At 50.6% G+C, this 20,232-nt stretch overlaps 1 protein-coding gene across 1 annotated transcript; it reads left to right on the top strand.

The window, feature by feature from the left end:
- Positions 1-12,922: 12,922 nt before the first annotated feature.
- Positions 12,923-19,317, top strand: WFIKKN2 (WAP, follistatin/kazal, immunoglobulin, kunitz and netrin domain containing 2). The gene is made up of 2 exons (XM_053569097.1): positions 12,923-13,952; positions 16,496-19,317. Exons 1-2 carry the CDS (start codon positions 13,449-13,451, stop codon positions 18,014-18,016), a joined length of 2,025 nt encoding a protein of 674 aa, XP_053425072.1. The 5' UTR covers positions 12,923-13,448; the 3' UTR covers positions 18,017-19,317.
- The last annotated feature ends 915 nt before the right edge of the window (positions 19,318-20,232 follow it).

The following is a 20,232-nucleotide window of genomic DNA, read 5'->3' as shown; positions in this document are numbered from 1 at the left end:
ATCTGGTTAGGTGTTCCAAGTCTGCTTCAGTTGATTTCCCACTCCTCACAGGTGGGGAAAATAGACCAGAGAGAGAAGGGTGGCCTGGGCCCTCTTTTCTGGTTTCAAGCACCTTGTACATTTCCTTTTAAGCACCTTCCATAATACATCATTTATATTTGCCTGTGTATTTGTCTAGTATCTGTATCCCACACCAAAAATTGGAATGCATGAAAATAGAGGACACATTGGGTGGCACCTGTGGCTCAAGGAGTAGGGCGCTGGCCCCATATACTGGAGGTGGTGGGTTCAAACCCAGCCCCAGCTAAAAACTGCCAAAAAAAAAAAAAAGAAAATAGAGGACACAACTTATTTTCCACTATCTCTCCCCAGTTCAAGTACAGAGCAGGGCACACAATAACTCCTCAAAAATGCAATACATAAAAAAAATACATGAATGAATAATCATCTCTGGGCCATGCTCTGCCAGCCTGGTATCTATTAATGGGCCTCTCCTCCAAGCTCACGCTTCAGACCCCTGTCATAAGCACTGCAGAAAGTACAGACTTTGAGAAGAGTCTCAGTTGTTCCACCTTGTACCCTAAAGGGAACTCCGGCAGCTTTCTTGTCTCTGCCTCCTGATTGGTCATGGGAACAGAATGACCCAGCTGAGCTGCTGAAACTGGCCTTCCTCACAGTTACTGCATGCCAATCCCATTTCTGTATTACTCTGTGACAAACTACCCCAAAAGTTAGTGGCATGAAACATTTTATTTGTTTGTGATCCTATGGATGAGAAGTTTGGGCAGAGTTCAGCTGGGCTGTTCTTCTGCTCTCTGTGACATTATCTGGGATTGTTCACTCAGCTACACTCAGCTGGTGGCTGGGCTAGGCTGAGTGGTCCAAGAAAATGCATTCACAGTCTAGTGCCTTGGTGTGCCTCCACGGATCCTCCAGGTATTTCTCTCCAGGTGGCTAGCTGGGACTTCCTTGCAGTGTGGTGGTCTTAGTTGGATTTCTTTTCTTTTTCTTTTTTTTTTTTTTTTTTTTACAGTTGTGGCTGGGGTTGGGCTTGAACCCACCATCCCTGGTATATGGGGCTGGTGCCTTACATCTTGAGCCACAGGCACTGCCCTTAGTTGGATTTCTTACATGATGCTGGCTTCTAAGAGGGGCTCTTCCAAGAAAAGTGAGCATGGAAGCTGTGATCTCTTGACTTGGAAGTTACATTTCTGTCACATTCTATTGGTCAAAGTCAATTATAGGACCAGCCAGATCCAAGGGAAGGGACATACAACCCATCTCTCTATCAAAGGACATGCAGCTATCTTTAACTCACTATAATACCTAGCGTGGCAGTGTTAAGCCAGAGATGAGAGCCTCAGGCCACATGTGGAAGAGCTTTCCCACTGGAACACTCGCAGTGTTTGTCTATAATTACTCATGTTAGGGGCTAGAAATTCTAACTTGACAGCATGCCTCATGGTCAGATTGTGGGGCAAAGCAATGGCTGCTTCTCTTTATCACCATCTTTATTTCATATATCCTATAACTGGGTGGAGTGAGGAGTTTGGATGCATTAGCAACACTGGCATGGAGTTTGGATCAGGCAAGTGTGAAGACCCTGAACCCCTGCCCAGGGCTTCCAACCACTAACATCACTTCCATGAGTGCCCATCATGACAGGATGGTTGGGGACACTGTTGGACACAGAGGATGGGCAGAACTAGTTATGGACCAGAACTAGTTATGGAGCATCAACCTAACTTGAAGGGAGGCTGGGAAATGTGGGGGGGGGGGTCATAGGATAACTGGTGTGCACTAATGGCCTCTGCCACACCTTCTCTTCCTTGTTGCCTTTGAATGTTGTCATGTGAGCACTTGGAGTGATGGCAGCCATTTTGTGACCATGAGGAAAAGATCAAGAGAATCACAGAAAGGCTAACCTGAAGCTCTAGTATTGCTGAGCTGCTGAGCCAGCCCTAGTACCATTTATTCTTCCTTGTTATGTGAGATGCTTTAGGTGGGTGTTCCATGACTGTTTTTGTAGCTAAAAGAACTTCAAATGACACAATGGTGAATGGTGCTATGAAGAAATCAAGCAAGGTGAAGTATAAGTGAAGTATGAGTGCAGTATGAAGTATGAAGTATGAATAAAGCATGAAGTATGAATGAAGTATGAAGTATGAATAAAGCAAGGTGAAGTATGAGTCAAGGAGAAGGTGTCAAAAATCTGGGTGTGAGTGTGTGTGTGAGACAACAATAGACAAGGAGGTTCTAGAAGAGTCTTTGAGATTGAATGAAGAAACCATTATGGGAAGTACTTGAGGGCAGAAAGAACATGTGTACAAAGACCCTGAGATAAGAACACACATTATATTTGAGAGAGAAAGACAATGAGGCTGGAGCGGAGTGGTAGAAGAGGAGGAAAGAGTCTTAGTCTGTTGTGCTGCTGTAAAGGAATACCTGAGATGGGGTAATTTACAAAGGAAAAAAGGGTTGTTTGGCTTATGCTTCTCCTGCCTGGAAAACTGGGCATCTGGTGAAAGCTTCAGGCTGCTTCTACTCATGGCATAAGGTGAAGGCGAACTGGTGTGTGCAGAGATCACATGGTGAGAGAGGAAGCAAGGGGACGGGGAGGACCAGGTGGTTTTTAACAACCAGATCTCCTGGAAATAGAGTGAGAACTCACTCATTACCACGAAGACGGCACTAAGCCATGTATGAGGGACCTGACCCCATAACCCATACATCTGCCACCAGGACCTGCCTCCAACATTAGTGATCAAATTTTAACATTCAAACTACAGCAGAAAGGATGAGGACAGTGGGCTAGATGGGTTCAGAAAGGACAGGGTCTTATAGATAAAACCAGGGCTTGGCATTTTAAATAACAGATTTATTGTTGTATAACTGACAAACAATATACTGCACATGTTTAAAGTGTACCCTTGGGTCTGTTTTCTTTCACTCAGCATAGTTATTTTGAGATTCATTAGTATTGTTCCATGCACCAGTAGTTTATTCCTTTTTATTGTTCAGTAGTATTCTATTGTATGGATATATTGCAGTTTGTTGAAGTGTTTACCTCTTGAGGGACTTTGAAGTTCTTTCTATTTAGTTTCTGGCTTTTCAAATAAAGCTGTTACGTTCATGTGCAAGTTTTATATGACTATGTCCTTTTGTTTCTCTTGGAGTGGAATGGTAGAAGTATTTTTTTTTTTTTTTTTTTTTGAGACAGAGTCTCACTATGTCACCCTTGGTAGAGTGCCGTGGGGCATCACAGTTCACAACCACCTCAAACTCTTGGCCTTAAGCAATTCTCTTGCCTCAGCCTCCCAAGTAGCTGGGACTATAGGTGCCCACTACAACACTTTTGTTGTTGTCATTGTTGTTAGGCAGGCCCAGGCTGGGTTCAAACCTTCCCACCCTGGTGCATGTGGCTGGCACCCTAACCACTAAGCTATGGGCTCTGAGCCTAGAAGTATGTTTAAGTTTTTAACTTTTATTTTTTTGAGATATAGTCTTACTCTGTTGTTCCAGACTAGTGTGCCATGGCGTCAGCCTAGCTCACAGCAACCTCAAGGTCCTAGGCTCAAGTGATCCTCCTGCCTCAGACACCTAAGTAGCTGGACAACAAGTGCCCATCTGATAGTTTTCTATTTTTAGCAGAGACAGGGTCTCACTCTTACTCAGGTTGATCTCCAACTCCTAAGCTCAAGCAATTCTCTGGCCTCCCAGAATGCTAGGATTACAGGCGTGAGCCACAACATCCAGGCTGAAGTTTTGTAATTTTTTAAGAAGCAAATTATTTTACAAAGTGATTGTACCACTTACAATGGTACCAAGTGTACTCATTTTTCCACTAGCAGATGTAAGAGTTTTGGTTCCTCCACATCTTTGTCAGCAGTCGGTATGACCAGATTTTAATTTACTATCCATTTAGCTCCTTTGATGTAGTGTCTGTTCAGATCTTTTGCACATTTTTCATTGGGTTGTTTATTTTCTTTTTATTGAGATTTACGAGTTCTTTATATATTTTGGATATAAGTCTTTATCAGACATATGTTTTGCAAATATTTTCTCCCAATCTGTTGCTTTTCATTCTCCTAATACTGTCTTTTGCAGAGCAGAAGCAACTTAATACTTTTTTTCTTTCAGGGACCATAGTTTGGGTGTTGTATATAAAAACTCAAGACTCAAGGTCACCTCGATTTTGTCTTGTGTTATCTTCCAGGAATTTCATAGTTTTCTGTTTTACATTTAGCTCTTTGATCCATTTTTAGTTAATTTTTATGAAAAGTGTAAGGTCTATTGGTCTAGACTTCTTTTTTTACATACGAATGTCCAGTTGTTCCAGAATCATCTGTTGAAAAGACTGTCCTTTCTCCACTGAGCTGTTTTTACTCTTTTGTCAAATATCAGCTGACTGTATGAGTCTATTTCTAGGCTCTCTTCTGTTACACTGTTTTATGTGTCTATTCTTTCACCAGTACCACGACGTCCTCATCACTGTAACTTCACAGTAAGTCTCAAAGCTGTGTAATGTCAGTTCTCCAGCTTTATTTTTCTTCTTCAATATTGTGTCAGCTATTCTGGGATTTTCCAGATCATACTTTCCATATCAACTTTTTATAACGTTTATATCACGAAATAGTTTGTGATATCATTTTGTTGATATTACAAAATAGTCTGCTGCCATTTTGATTGGGACTGTGTTGAATCTATACATAAAGTTTGGAAGAACTGACATCTTAATAATGTTGAATCATTTAATCTATGAACACGGCACATCTCTTCATATATGTAGATTTTTATTTCTTTCATCAGAGGTTTATAGTTTTTTACATATAGATCTTGTACACATTTTTCCAGATTTATACCTCAGTCTTTCATTTTCTTTTGATGTTAATATAAATGACTTTGCCTTTTTAATTTCAAATTTAGATCATTCATTGCTGGCATAAAGGAAGACAATTGACTTTTGTATACTAACGCTGTATCCTGAAACCTTGATGGAGACAAGAGAAGTCCCCCCAAACCTCGGCCTCTGGTGGCTCCCAACATTCCCAAGTCATCTTCAATTTTTAGAATAGGAGTATACCACATATAGAATGGACAACTATGGGTTAGTAAAACTTGTTTGAGTTATTCGTGTGAATACATATACTAAATCACAATAAGAAATGTATTTTTCTCTTTCCTTCTCTCTCTCTCTGTTTCTTTCTTTTTAGACAGGGTCTCACTCTGTCACGCAAGCTGGAGTGCCATGGTGTTGTCACGGCTCACTGTGAACCTCCAACTCCTGGACTCAAGGTATTCTCCTGCCTCAGCCTCCTGAGCAGTGGGGACTACAAGCATGCACCACCACGCCTGGCTAATTTTCCTATTTCTTTTTTTGTAGAGATGGGGTTTTGCTCTTGCTTAGGTTGGTCTCAGGTGACCCTCCTGCCTTGGGCTCTACCAAACTGTATTTGTTACCATGTGTCACAGTTAAAGCATTTAAAAGTCTCTGCCACAGAGGAATTTTCTTCCTGAAGGATCGCAGATTAAAGGTGGGCTTGGTTCAGGCCCTAGTTCAGTGCCTGTCTCCTGAAGGTGTGTCCTATGCCACCAGTGTCTCTTGCTCTGTGGGAGGGATCAAGACTTCCAGTGGCTGAGTTTACTTCTCAACTGCTCTGGCCACCCAAGTCCCACTGGGTGTCCTATTGGTAAAGCGCTACTGCTAAAATACTTTGAGAGCATTTTCACCCTCAGTTTCTGTTAAAGAGTAGAAAAACAATTATAGTTTAAAGGAAAAAAGCACTGATCTACTAAATGGTCAGAAAAGAGAACACAATCCAGTGAAGCAAGTCCCCGAGTATTTTTAGGAGGAAGTAGAAAGGTCATGGTTGTTATGCCATTTAACCATGACCAGGAAGGGCTGCTGAGGAGTTTGAGACAGGTGTATTCACTTCCTAGGGTGTAATTCATTTCCTGTTCAATCATTTCCTGCTTTAACAAATTACTACAAACTTCGTGGCTTATGAATTTCACTGTGAAATAGGAATTTCACAGTGTGGAGGTGAGAGATCTGAAATGGAAATGTCAGAGGGTCATGCTCCTGGGCTTGGTGTTCCATCACTCCAGTCTCTGCCTCCACCTTCACTTGGCTCCCTCTTCTTCTGTGTCTCAAATCTCCCTATGTCTTTTTCCCTTTCCCCCTTTTTCTCTCTTCCCTTCCCTTCCCTTCAATATGAGGATACAAACAATTAGGTTACAATGTTGGCGTTCATTAGGTAAAGCCCCTGGTGTCGTTGTGTCCAGCATCTAGGACGTATGCCATATACCCCTATATCGTGCCCATTAGATGGGAACACACCAATACCCCTCTCTCCTCCCCTCTTCCCGCTCCCCGCAACTTGAATTGAACTGAATTTCTCCCTTGTGTGTGTATTAGTTCATCTACCGACTTCATATTAGTATTGAGGTCATTGCATACTTACTTGCTTTTCCATTCTTGTGATGCTTCAGTAAGAAGAATATGTGTTACCTTCCAGGAATTTCATAGTTTTCTGTTTTACATTTAGCTCTTTGATCCATTTTTAGTTAATTTTTATGAAAGGTGTAAGGTCTATTGGTCTAGATCAGTGGTTCTCAACCTTCCTAATGCCACGAACCTTTAATACAGTCCAAAGGGGTTGCGACACACAGGTTGAGAACTGCTGGTCTAGATGGAGTTTCAACTCCATCCAGGTTAATACAAAAGATATAAAGCCTTGATCTTTTTTATGGCTGAATAGTATTCCATGGTATACATATACCACAGCTTATTAATCCATTCATGGGTTGATGAGCATTTGGGTTGTTTCTATATCTTGGTGATTGTAAACTGAGCTGCGATGAACGATCTAGTGCAAATGTCCTTATAATAAAATAGTTTTTTTTTCTATTGGGTAGATGCCTAGTAATGGGATTAAATGGAAGATCTGTTCTGAGTTCTTTGAAGATATTCTTTACTTCTTTCCAAAGAGACTATATTAGTTTGCAGTACCAACCCTCTGCCTTTCTTATAAGGACTCCTGTTATTGGACTTATCTAGTTGGACCTCTTAGATAACCCCAGATGATCTCATCTCAAGATCCTTAACTCTGTTGCATCTGTAAAGACCTTTTTCCAAATAAGGTCACATTTGCAGGTCCTGGGGGGTAGGACACGAACATATCTTTTGCAGGAAGCTGTCATTCAACCCACTACACTTTGCCATATGTTTTATAATCCACTTGTAGCTTCTTGTTTTGTTTGCTTTGTCATTTAAAAACTATAGCAGGGGACGGCACCTGTGGCTCAAGGAGTAGGGCACCGGCCCCATATACTAGAGGTGGTGGGTTCAAACCTGGGCCCCGGCCAAAAATAAAACTGCAACAAAAAACTATAGCAGGACTCAGTGCCTGTAGCTCAGCAGCTAGGGTGCCAGCCACATACACTGAGGCTGGCGGGTTTGAATCCAGCCCGGGCCTGCTAAACAACAATGACAGCTACAACAAAAAAATAGCCGGGCATTGTGGTGGGCACCTGTAGTCCCAGCTACTCAGGAGGTTGAGGCAAGAGAATCGCTTTAGCCCAAGAGTTTGAGGTTGCTTTGAGCTATGATGCCTTAGCACTCTACTGAGGGTGACATAGCGAGACTCTGTCTCAAATAAATAAATAAATAAATAAATAAAAACTATAGTATGAACCTCCAAAATGGGAGGTAGCTTTGGTCTTCCTCACCTTCTGAGGTCAGGAAGGCCTCTTGAAAGATGTAGCTTCTGAGATGGGTCTGGAAGCAGCTGGCCAGGAGAGAGTGGAACCACCCAGGAGGTGGGAGACAATGTCTGTGTGAGAGGCTAAAGAAAAAAGACCATCTGGAGATTTTAAATATTTGAAAGAGCAACATGGCAGTTTCCACGGTTTGAGAGTGAGAGGGATTGTGTGATATGCCTGGAGAAGTAAACTGAGCTAGAAATTCATAGTGGTCCAGGTAAATGCTTCTGCCTCATCTTAAAGGCATGGGAAGCCATCCTTAACCCAGAGTCTTGAAATAATGGTCAGTCAGGTTTCTCATCCCCACCTCCCCACACACAGTTGTACATTTTGTGTCATTGGAATGAGCGTTAAGGATGCATCTGGCTTTAAAGAACACGGGCAGGAAAGCAGAGCAACCCCAGAATCTCAGCCCTTCTTGTTCTCTCTCATCTGAAGGAAGAAAAAAGGAAAAAGGAGTAAGGCAGAGAGGGCAGGAGCCAGTGAGTGTGGACACTGAGCAGCCAGGGTAATCCTTTAGGCCGGGGACACCTGGGTGGAAGGGAGGCCATTATTCTATCTGTTGCACTTCTGCTGAGCGCCCAGGCCTGGGGAAGTGGAAACTCGCCCTTGCTCTCTTGCAGTAGAGCAGCATGGTGGAGCCCACACCAGCCCCGCAGCTTCTGGCTTCTGCACACCCGTGTTTGTCTTGGCTGAGAGTTATGTGGGGCCTTGTGAAGCTGATCCCATCAAGGCAAAGCTGGAGGAATCAGGACGTGGACACAGAGGAGGGAGCTAGAAAGGGGCCTGAGATGGGGAAATGGAGGTGGTCCCACATGGAGCTGATGGCAGACCAGGATGAGAGCCCAGGACTCGTGATCCCCTGCGTGGTGCTCAACCCAAGCACCAGAGAGATTCCCGCGTGAGTGAGGAGTCTGACACGGGCCTGAAATCCTCCAGGAAGGCATCAGCTTGCCCAAACGAGCCTTCCATCGTGCCTCACCAGAAGTGCTCCTCCTGTTACTGCCTCATGACACACAGATGCCCTCAGATATCACACTGCAGCTTCCAGAGCTCAGCCACACCGGCAGTCCCTCCTGACCTGGGCAGGGCTCTCCAAGGAGACTGAGTTGGCTGGGGGCACTGGGCTATGCCCCACTCCTGCAAACCCCATATTTCTCAGACCTTGGTTTAGCACATCCCCCAAGCCCCTGGCTCAGCAAGGACCCTTCTATGTCCTGTTTCACACAGATGCTGATGGGTCACGTGTCCTCCATCCGCCTCCACCATCTGCTGAGGCCCCATAATTATTCCAAGGCCCCGTGCAGCCTCACTTAGAGGGGAGAGTTCACACAGCCTTGTAATGTAACCCAGGCTGAGGCCGCACAGGCAGGGGGTCCCCAGCTGGGTAATGAGCCACTAGCGTTATTGAATCCCCTGGCTTGGCTCTGACTAAATCGATGCTTTAGCTGAGGAAGCCTGGACTGCTTGTCCAACACCCTCTCCAAGGACTTCTTCCTTCCCAGCACCCTAATTCTTGCTCTTCAAATCCTTCCTCCTCCCCCAAATAAGTTTAAATGACCCAGACTAAGGCAGGAGGTCCTGTGGGGGTGGGGGGGTGGCCTCCCCTATCCACTGGGGAGAAGGTATGGCTGCCCCAGGTGTGGGGCAGGCCAGGATAGACTGCCAATGTGACTTTGCTGGGGCCACCTGTGCGGCCTGCAAGACCTGCAGCTCCCACCCCCACCCCAGCTCCTAAACCTGCAGGCTTCCCTCTCATCTCCCCTTTCCGGAGGCCTGGGCCCCACAGAGGGAGGGCCTTGGCAGAGGCGGCTATGTTGCGAGCCAGGCCTTTCCAGGCAGAGGTGTAGGAAACAGCCTTCTCTACTTTGCTTGCAGTCTTCTGCTCAGGCTTGGGCCCCACCCAGTATCAGGTCTGTGCAACAGCAAACCTTGGCCTCCTCCCACGCCTTCACTGTAAGGACCCCCAACCCAGGGTTCACTATTCTTATTTTTGAACGCTTGCTTTCTGCCTAGGCTGTACCCTCTCTCTTGACAAAGACCGTTGTTGATCTCTCTGTGCCCAAAACTCAGCACACAGTAGGTGCTTTAAAAAACATGTGTGGAAAGAAAGAAAATCGAGACAGAGAGAGCAGGTACAGCCAGAGGTAAGAGGTTTGGTCTGTGAGTGAGTGCCGTGCCGTCTCATTGGGTCCCCATCACCTGTGCGGCTGATTTGGGAAATGGTGTCAGCTGTGTTGTCCTGTCAAGACTCTAGTGGTCCAGGAATTGTTCTTCTCAGGGTGAACCTGAGGTCAAGGGCTAAGCAGAGTTCACTGTCTGTGTATGACCTCCTGCCTGGGCACCTGGAACAGGGCCTGACCCTACCCTGGAGGCTGCCATGGGTCCACAGTGCCCTGGGCCTCTGACAATGGTGAAGGCCAGAAGAGGCTCTTCTGAGACAGCTCCCAGCCCGGCCCTCTGACCTCTCACCTGGGTGGCAAGAGAGACTGAGCTATGCCTGATGTCCTTGGGCAAAGGGTAAAAGGCAGGGGACACCCCCAGGTGGGCCAAGCCTCTGCTCAGCAGACTCAGCCCAGGCTCTGTCGTGCTGGTGGCTGGAGCCAGGGAGGCCTGGTGGATGGTGTGAGTGGGTAGTCGAGCCACTGCAGCTGGGCCTGGGCCTTTGGTACTGTGGGTTTGCTGAGCGTGGTGTCCATGCCACACCAGAGAAGAGTGTGAGGGAGCCAGTCGGACACACAGACAGGAGAGGGAGCCAGAGCTGCTGGGAGGGCGGGCCCATGAGGAGGAGACTTCAAAGTACTCTCAGAACAGCTTATAAACAAGCCAGGCAGGCGGTGGGGCCAGCGGGGGCTCAGGGGTTCTGTAGGGGCTGCACACTTGCACGGGGCGTGTAAAGAGCACAGGCCTGGGGAGCAGGCAGGGAAGGCTGTGGGAGCCTGGCTGGGCCCAGCCTAACCTCTCTGTGACTTGGTTTCCTCTCCTACACAGCAGAGCTCCCTCCTGGGGCTGCTGTGAGGGTCAGCGGGATGGTGCAGGTGAAAGCTCTGTGTGGATGCCAGGCCTTGATCAGATGTTATTTATTATTCTGAGCTGTGTTTTGGTGGGAGACTTGGAAGGGCTGAGGGGGAGAGTCAGAATGTTCTAGGGCCTCTATCTTCCCTGACGCTGTTTTGAGAGCTCTCAGGGCAGAGTGGCCAGGAATGGGGCCCAGGAAGGAGAGGGCCACGGCTCATTTAGGACCAGGCTGGGGGTGGACTTTCTCCCCCTGCTTCCCCTCCCTACACACTCCCCCACCTGTGCCTGCCCCTCTCCCACCCTCCATGGTCTTGAGGGGCACCCCAGAAACCAGCCTCCTCTCCTTGGATACTTGTCCTTATATAATGGGGCTGTGACGATTTTCCTAAGTCCTACTTAGAAATGTGTCACTGTCCATTTCCCTTTGTGATATCACAGGAGGCCATGCACACCATGTTGTTCCAGAGCTTGCCCAGGCCCCTGCGCAGAGCAGCTGGAACACGGGTTTATGAAATTACAGGGAATTCAAAGCAGCCGGCGTCGCCCGCTGTCTGTCTTCATTACTGGGACTAGCCTTGGAGGGAAGTTTATTCCAATAATTTAGAGGATTAGGATCTGACACCCTTCATTAGCGATCTGACATAAGCAGAAAAGACAGATCTTGCAGAACGACCCACATGATGGGAAGGAATCGGTTCAGGCAGGGAGAAGGCGACACGGTGCACAGCTGGGAAGAGGAAAGGTCGTAGGGTAGAAAAAGGATTGCGTTGGCTTTTTGCAGTCACATGGTGAGTTTTGTTCCTGAAGGGGAATGTGGACTTGGGGGAAGGAGAGGCCTGGGCTCAGTTTCCCCATCCACGAAATGAGAGCACTGTGAGGGCCTTCAAGGTCCTTCCCTGCTCTGACGTGTGTAGTGCCCATCCATCTGCTATCCCTGGGACACTGTAGCTCCCCGAATCCCTTGTGGTTTGGCCTCGAAAAGGTACTTCTCTTTTCAGGAGCTCTTTCCACACCGACCTCCTACCCTAGGTTTAAGGGACCACTGAAAACACACTCAGTCTGCTGGCTGGGTGCTCTACGGCCTTTAGATACAAGCCATTTCCTACCACGGAGGTGAGAACTTACCCACCACTCCTGATAGTTTCTGGTTCTCTTCCCAGCCCCTCCACAAATATTGCCCCTGATGCTTCAAAAATTTCTTTTCTTTTTTCTTTCTTTTGAGATGAATCTCACTTTGTCAACCTCAGTAGAGTGCTATGGCGTCATAGCTCACAGCAACCTCAAACTTTTGGGCTCAAGCAATCCTCTTGCCTCAGCCTCTTGAGTAGCTGGGACTACAGGCATCTGCCACAGCGCTCTGCAATTTTTGTTTTAGAGACACGGTCTCTCTGTAGCTCAGGCTGGTCTTGAACTCCTGATCTCAGGCAATCTACCTACCTCAGCCTCCCAGGTGCTGGGATTACAGGTGTGAACCACTACGCCCCTGCTTCAAAAATTTCTTGTCCGGTGTGTAAAAAAGCAGTGTTTGGGCTGTGCCTTGACAGCAGTCTGACAGATGAATTAGGGAGGAGCTTTACAAGGCCCCTCCACAGCCCTCAAGCTGGCGTACCCAATCTTTGGGTAATGACAGGGTGCTTAGCCTCTCTCTGGGTTCTTTCCTTCCTGCTAGCATGGAGGTGCAGTTTGCTGTGAGGACCCAATGAGATGATGACGCATATAGAGACCCTGCACACCTTTGGAGCCCACTATATGTTAGCACTGGTGTTAGTATCACCACTTACTGTTTGCGACCTTGGGCAGGTGGCTTGCCCTCCTCGACCACAGACCTTTTCCTCTGCGGAGCAGGGAAGTGTGATGACACCAGCAAAGCACCAGCACTCAGAAAGGGCTCCCTGAAAACGGTACAGTGGTGGTCCTCGGCTAGGGCGGCTGGCCATGCAGCGCAGTCCTGAAACACTGTTGCAGCTGCGCGGAGGTTTTCTTGGAGCCGACAAGTGTGTCGATGGAGGAGTGAGGAATGTGATACGTCCCTGCAGCCGGGGGAGCCGGAGCATATCTGGTATGTGTCTCTGGAATGATTTGGAGAAAATTCACCAAAGTTGGAACATAAGACGCAAACTGCCTGGGACACAGAGATACAAGCTGTCCATGCGCACCCCACCCCCCCAAAAGGACCTGGGGCTGGGGTGGGAGTCAGCTTACACAGCACAGCGGCATAACTCGGCTCAGGCCCGCCCTGGAATGGCCGTGAACTTGTTGTTTTTCCACGTCATTTGCTCTCAAATGTACTATCGAGCTGGGGGATGCTAACCAACGGCTACAGGTCCCCCCTTGTAACAAGCGATTGTGTGTTCATTAGAGCCGGCTAACGGGGAGGAGGGGGCCCAGTCCCAAGGAGGGGGGAAAGGGAAACAAACCCTTCTTTACAGTGAGCTTGCATGTCCTGAAGCCAGCTTCCCCCCAAAGCACATGCCATTTCTGGCCCTCGAAGGGGTTAAAGGCCTCCTGGAGTGAAAAACAAGCAGGTGTCCCACCGTGCCAGATACGCTGCCTAAACTGCTTCCAGCTTTTTTTTTCCCTTCTGCAATAAGTCTGTGATCAGCCACAGGACAGAGGCGCCAGCAGCCTGCCTGTGACAGGCATCAGGTTAGCCTGCTCCCACTTGGATGGCGCGCCCAGGGTATAAATCCAGGCTCGGGGCCCCTGCTGCGGCTCCTCTCCCTGCAAGCTCAGGAGAGGGAATTTCCTTCCACAGACCTTTCTTTTATCTGAAGCCGCACGCCACAGCAGGCTGCGCTGACTTGGTGGAGGCAGCCGGCGGCAGCAGCCTCAGCACAGCCTTAGCAAGGGAGCCTGCTGGGGTGAGGAGGGCAGGTGTCTCCAGCTCACGAGAAGGAGGCCCTTGTGGCCTCCAGCCCATGGCATCATCTCAGGGGAGGTCTCTGGCCAACAGTGACCGCACCATGTGGCCCCTGGGGTACTGCCCGTTCTGGTCCCGCTGGGAGCAGGTGGCAGTGCTGCTGCTGCTGCTGCTGCTTGGGGCACCATCGCGAGGCCTGGCACTGCCACCCATCCGCTATTCCCATGCTGGCGTCTGCCCTAACGACATGAACCCCAACCTCTGGGTGGATGCACAGAGCACCTGCAAGCGGGAGTGTGAGACGGACCAGGTGAGTGAGGACCAAAGGCTGGAGTGAACCACGTGCATGTGTTAGTGAGGTGGGTGGGGGTGCAGGGTGGGAGACAGCTTGGAAGACAGCCCAGGGATGTGAAGGAACATAGACTCTATCCACCCAGAGATAAACAGGGCACGAGGCTTGTTTATTAGCACTGAGGCCTGAAAAGAGAGGCAGGAGTGCTGTCCAAGTTCATCAAGAACTAGGAATCTGAGGATTCCTCCTTGTTTGCTGAAGGCTGCTGTGAGCCAGTGCTGGGGCCGACATGTAGTGTGGACTGGCACGATGACACCTTAGCACGTGGGCACCAGCAGCCCACTCAGAGGCGAGAGGGGAATGCAAAGCCATTCGGGGAAGGCCCAAGGTGCCGTGACCAGAGAGGACAGGGTGGAATACCTGTCTGCTGACATAGCTGAGGTTGCATGGGCTTCTAGGCCAGCTCCCCAGGGATTTGGAGCCTCACTCTGACAGCAGACCAGGCTGACAGCAGGATGGGGACAAAATAATCACCTGGGTGTGCTCTGGGAAGAAATGGGCTAAGTTTCCAACTCTTGGGTTCTTCAATCCAGCCCTTCTGCTTCCTGTCAGAGGACACTGCAGCAGGGCCAGGCCGGTTCCAGGGCATTTCCCTCTCAGCTCCTGAGTCATTCCCAAGGTCCCCATTCCTGCCCATTCCCTACTAGGGGTCACAGGTACCTGCACCTGCTCTGGACAGAGCCACTTCTGCCCGGCCTGGCCAGCTCTGAAGAGCTCCAGGTCTGGGCTGGCATCCCCAGGGAACTTGAGACCCTAGTGTTCCTATAGATACCTGGTCACCCACAGGAGAGCACAGAGCTGCCCTGGAGACAGTGCTGGGGAAACCATTCTCAGGCCAGATCCTGCTGGTGGACATGGGGTGTTGATGGAAAGGGAGATAAATAGTTGGGAGGGGTGGTGCTGTTCCCACCCAACTAAGGTCATGCCATTAGTTGGCCATGTTTACAAGAAAGCCTATTTCCCTGGCACGGGCTGACCTGGCACCTAGTCAGCCAGGTGAGGTCTAGGCACAGTGGACTCTGATTGGTCATGTGTGTTTCAGGGAGAGGCCCCTGTATGAGGCTGGGGATTCAGATAGCCTGTGGGAACACTCTAGCCCTTGAGCAAAAGTGTCCTAATGATCCTTCCAGGCTTTCTGTGCCCTGGTCCTTGAGGACCCAGCCTCTCATGGACCTCTAGGTCCTGAAGGAGCTTCCTGGGCCAGCATCTTAAGGAACCAGATGATCCGTAGGCTGAGGGGCAGGTTTTCCCCCTCCCACTTTCCCTCCTGCCCTCATCTCCCCGCAGGGCCCTCTCCCCGGACACCAGCTCTGAGAGCTGCCCATCCCTGTCCCAAGCCTCCTCTGGTGTGGCCTAGAAGCCTCTGCCAAACAAGGGCTGCAAAACAAAGTCCCCATTCTGAGCCAAAAGGGGTAGCGCCGTAAACAAGTCAAGCAGGCAGGCTGCACACAGCTGGGGTGGGGGGTTACTTCCCCCTCTTAGCTGATGTGGAATGTCAAAGAGGCTGAAATAAAAGTTGGAATGACAAGAGGCCAGCCCTAGTGTGGAGTAATTCACAGAGTTACTACCTGGTGGAGGATTAGGAGTGTTGTCTGCCTGCCCAGTGGGTACGACGTGTTATTGTCGAAAACACCACGTGAGATCCTTGTTTGTGTCGGCTGCAGGAGTGTGGTGCTAATTTCGAGGAATTAAACTAATGCCTTACGTGGCTCCACAGAAAATCAGAGGGGATTACAGCCTGGCAAGTCCCTACTGACCTTTGCCACACAAGGGGACTTTTCTTCTGTTGCTTTCCCCATGAAATGTCCCACACTGAGCTAAGTGCCTGGCATCTGGGGCCAGTCACCCCTGCCTTTACCACTGGCTTTGGGTGGATGTGGGCCCTCACTGGGGACTCTGTTCCTCGTGTGTATGTTGGTCCCCTCAAGGGGAGGAGAGGGTGGACATATGTCCCAGGGTGTTTCCTTCTTCATGTCTGATGTGAACTTAACCCATTAGAAAAATGAGAAAAAGACAGCCTCACTTGTTCAAACTGGACCTCGTTTGTGGTAACTACCCGGGTTACGGAAGGAAAAATGCCATTGTAGAATCCCATCCACCAGGAGCTCAGGGTCTTTTTCTCTGGGTGTCACCTCTCTGAGCTTCTTCATTCTCATTTGTGAAGTAGTTGTAGGAAAATGGCCCACCTCTTCCCACACTGCTAGCTGTGTGACCTTAAGTTACTTAACCTCTCTGTGCCTCAGTATTCACCATCAGGACAGTGGGGATAGTAGCTGTACTTGCCTCAGACTTGTGACGAGTGTAATAAGTTGACAGATGTTCTTAGATGAGGACCCGGAACACCCTGGATGCTGTGCAGGCATTAGCTGTGATTATCATCACATGTTCTGCTCATACCACATGGTGAGCCTGTGTGTGTTACTCTCCCTGAACTGTGGGGCAGGGGGCCCTCCCTTCTTCCTTCTCCTCCCTGTTCAGGCTTCTCTCTCTGGCTCTTTCAGGAGTGTGAGACCTATGAGAAGTGCTGCCCCAATGTGTGTGGGACCAAGAGCTGTGTGGCAGCCCGCTACATGGATATGAAAGGGAAGAAGGGCCCAGTGGGCATGCCCAAGGGAGCCACATGTGACCACTTCATGTGTCTGCAGCAGGGCTCTGAATGCGACATCTGGGATGGCCAGCCTGTGTGTAAGTGCAAAGACCGCTGTGAGAAGGAGCCCAGTTTCACCTGTGCCTCAGACGGCCTCACCTACTATAACCGCTGTTACATGGACGCCGAGGCCTGCTCCAAGGGCATCACGCTGGCTGTTGTCACCTGCCGCTATCACTTTACCTGGCCCAACACCAGCCCCCTGCCACCTGAGACCACTGTACACCCCACCACAGTCTCCCCGGAGACTCCTGGGCTGGACCTGGCGGCCCCAGCGCTGCTCAACCACCCTGTGCACCAGTTGGTCACAGTGGGCGAGACAGTGAGCTTCCTCTGCGATGTGGTGGGCCGGCCCCGACCTGAGATCACCTGGGAGAAACAGCTGGAGGATCAGGAGAATGTGGTCATGCGGCCCAACCACGTGCGTGGCAATGTGGTGGTCACCAACATCGCCCAGTTGGTCATCTATAACGCCCAGCCCCAGGATGCTGGCGTCTATACTTGCATGGCGCGGAATGCTGCCGGGATCCTGAGGGTTGACTTCCCGCTGTCAGTGGTGGTGGGGGGTCAGGCTGTGGCCGCCTCGGAGAGCAGTCCCAACGGCACCGCCTTCCCTGTGGCTGAGTGCCTGCAGCCCCCTGACAGCGAGGATTGCGGTGAGGAGCAGACCCGCTGGCACTTTGACGCTCAGGCCAATGACTGCCTCATCTTCACTTTTGGCCACTGCCACCGCAACCTCAACCACTTCGAGACCTACGAGGCCTGTGTACTGGCCTGCATGAGTGGGCCGCTGGCCGCCTGTCGCCTGCCCGCCCTGCAGGGGCCCTGCAAGGCCTACGCACCCCGCTGGGCCTACAACAGCCAGACGGGCCAGTGCCAGTCCTTTGTCTATGGTGGCTGCGAGGGCAATGGCAACAACTTTGAGAGCCGAGAGGCCTGTGAGGAGTCATGCCCCTTCCCTCGGGGAAACCTGCGCTGTCGGGCCTGCAAGCCGCGGCAGAAGCTCGTGACCAGCTTCTGTCGGAGTGACTTTGTCATCCTGGGCCGGGTCTCTGAGCTGACTGAAGAGCCTGACTCCGGCCGGGCCCTGGTGACCGTGGACGAGGTCCTGAAGGACGAGAAGATGGGCCTCAAGTTCCTGGGCCAGGAACCGCTGGAGGTCACTCTGCTGCATGTGGACTGGGCCTGCCCCTGCCCCAATGTGACGGTGGGTGAGACTCCACTCATCATCATGGGCGAGGTGGACGGTGGCATGGCCATGCTGAGGCCTGATAGCTTTGTGGGCACATCAAGCGCCCGGAGGGTTAGGAAGCTCCGCGAGGTCATGCACAAGAAGACCTGCGATGTCCTCAAGGAGTTCCTGGGCCTGCACTGAAGCCCAGATCCACCCCCGGCCCCGCCCCACTCTCCCTGACCCCTCCCTCCTTGACTCCCTCCACTTTCCCCCACCCCATGCTCCTCAGACAGCAAACTGGGCAAGGTCAGATCAGACAGTCATGGGCCAGCAGGGAAACATCCATCAACATGTCAGAAAAAGCCACCAGAGCATCTCCCATCAGCTTCTATTCTTTGGCTTCTGTAAGGGGTCTGTTTTTTAGCAGAGGAGGACAAAAGGGGACATCAACACTCGTGCGTAGGTTGTTTCCGAAGACCAGTCTGCTCAGGCATTCTCCCCGCTTTGCCAAGCCTCCACCCCTGGCTTTCCCAGCCACCCTACCTATAGCCAGGCCCCAGCCAGGATTCAGGGCACAGCTGCTGCACGCTGGTTATAGGAACAGTTGAATGAGGGCTTCCAAGGAGCCAGAGACAGAAGGGCCCAGGGACTCCTGGCACAAATTCTCCACAGCCTCCTAGATCACTGTGAGCAGAGACCCCTGGGTGTTAGAGGTCAGGTGCTGTGGGAAGCTGGAGGCACAGTCCAACCCAGCACTCAACTTGCGCTGAGAGGAGGCTGGTGGGACAGGTGCCTCTGGGTGGTCAGCCTGTGTCTCTAAGGCTAGCACGGCACCAGCAGAACACATCTTCCCTCTTGGCTGCGTTGGTCCGTTGATTCAACTGTGTTCAGTTCAACCCAGTGGACATTCTCTGAACACCTAGTGGGTGCCAGGTCCTAGGACCACAGATTTCTATAAGTCAGTGCTCAGAGCACCCACATGCAAATGCCGTGATCCCAGGGCCCCCCTAGAAGCAGACCCATGGCTGGAACCCCATTTGATGGGTGGTGTGTTGTCATAGGCCATCGGTTTCCTTGGACCTAAGCAGGTAGAAGTCCCAGGACCCAAGGGAAAGAAAGGAGGTGGGGAAGGAGGTAGCTGAGCCACTAGAAAGGGGGACGCAGGCTGGAGGAGGAAAGGAATGCTGCTCGATGCTCCCATCTGGTGGTGGCCTCGGGAGCCCGCGGGAAATGGGAAGAAGGCTCTAGGTGAGGCCTGGAAGGGAAGGTTTGGGGATGTGGCAGCTCGTTGGTGATTTGCTTGTTTCCAAACTTCCTGTGTGGGCCTGGTCACTTCCCCACAAGATCTGGGAACCCCGCTGTCAGCCCTACATCTGCTCCTGTGCCCTCCTCAGCCCTTTGTCTATCCCTGCCCCTCCAAAGCTAAAGAAGATCATTGTGGGGCATCCTCATTTCCTCCTCAAATATAGGGAGGAGGAAACCAATTAAAAGCTCATAGTATCAACAGCCCTTCCTGTATGATTCCTTGGGGCTCATGTGGGGGAGGGGACAGGGGAGTTTGGTGGTAGTGATGATTTGCTTGGTGACCGTATGGAGGGATGTTTGGCCAGTGGGACCATGTTTGGGTGATAGAGGGACGCTGCTGTGGCTCACTTTGCAGCTCCAAGGTCACTTAACTGTGGTGCTCAGCGCAGCCAAGGTAAGCTTGAGAAAGCTGAGGCCAGAGAGGCCAGCAGGGTTGGGGCATGGGCCCAGGAGTTCTGACTCGTAATCTGGGTGCTCAGACTCCATTATGATAGTACATGGGTCAGGTGATCAGCCAGACCCTGCCACCGATGCTGTGGGTTCAGGCGGAGGAGACGAGAGTGGGGCAGGCAGAGGATGGGAGTCACCAGCTGTGACTCCCTAGGGGGCCTCAGGGTGGGGCCTGGTCCCCAAAATACTGCAGCAAAGCCCTAAGTGTGCCCAGGGTATGGGGCTTGGTTTTGAGAATGGAGAAGTTGACATCTTTGGCCTCAGGGGGACCTAGGGCTGGTTCAGGAGTCCTGAAGGTCCCTCAGGGGACCCAGGAGACATATTCAGGAGTCCTGCAGCTGTGGCACACCCCATAGCTTGTCTGTCCCTACAAGAGACACCACTCCCCTGCCCAAAGGAGGAATCCAGGCCAGGCCTAGCACAGCACAGCCCTTCTCACCCAGAGTAAGGGCAGGGGATGGCCTGGGAGCTGGAAGACACCCAGTAGGAGGTTCTCAGGCTGCCAGTGGGAGATACCGAGCCCAAAACTTAGCCACCGAGATGGCGTGATCTGCTGTGATGACACCACTGCACTCCAGACTAGGCAGCACAGTAAGACCTGTTTCTAAAAACATATATGTATAAAAAGATGGTATGGTCCCTGCTCAGGTCAGTTGCCATAG

Source organism: Nycticebus coucang, chromosome 18, assembly GCF_027406575.1.
Source record: "Nycticebus coucang isolate mNycCou1 chromosome 18, mNycCou1.pri, whole genome shotgun sequence".
Lineage (NCBI taxonomy): Eukaryota > Metazoa > Chordata > Mammalia > Primates > Lorisidae > Nycticebus > Nycticebus coucang.
Note: the sequence above shows the minus strand (reverse complement) of the source record. Positions and strands in the feature narration are given on the sequence as shown.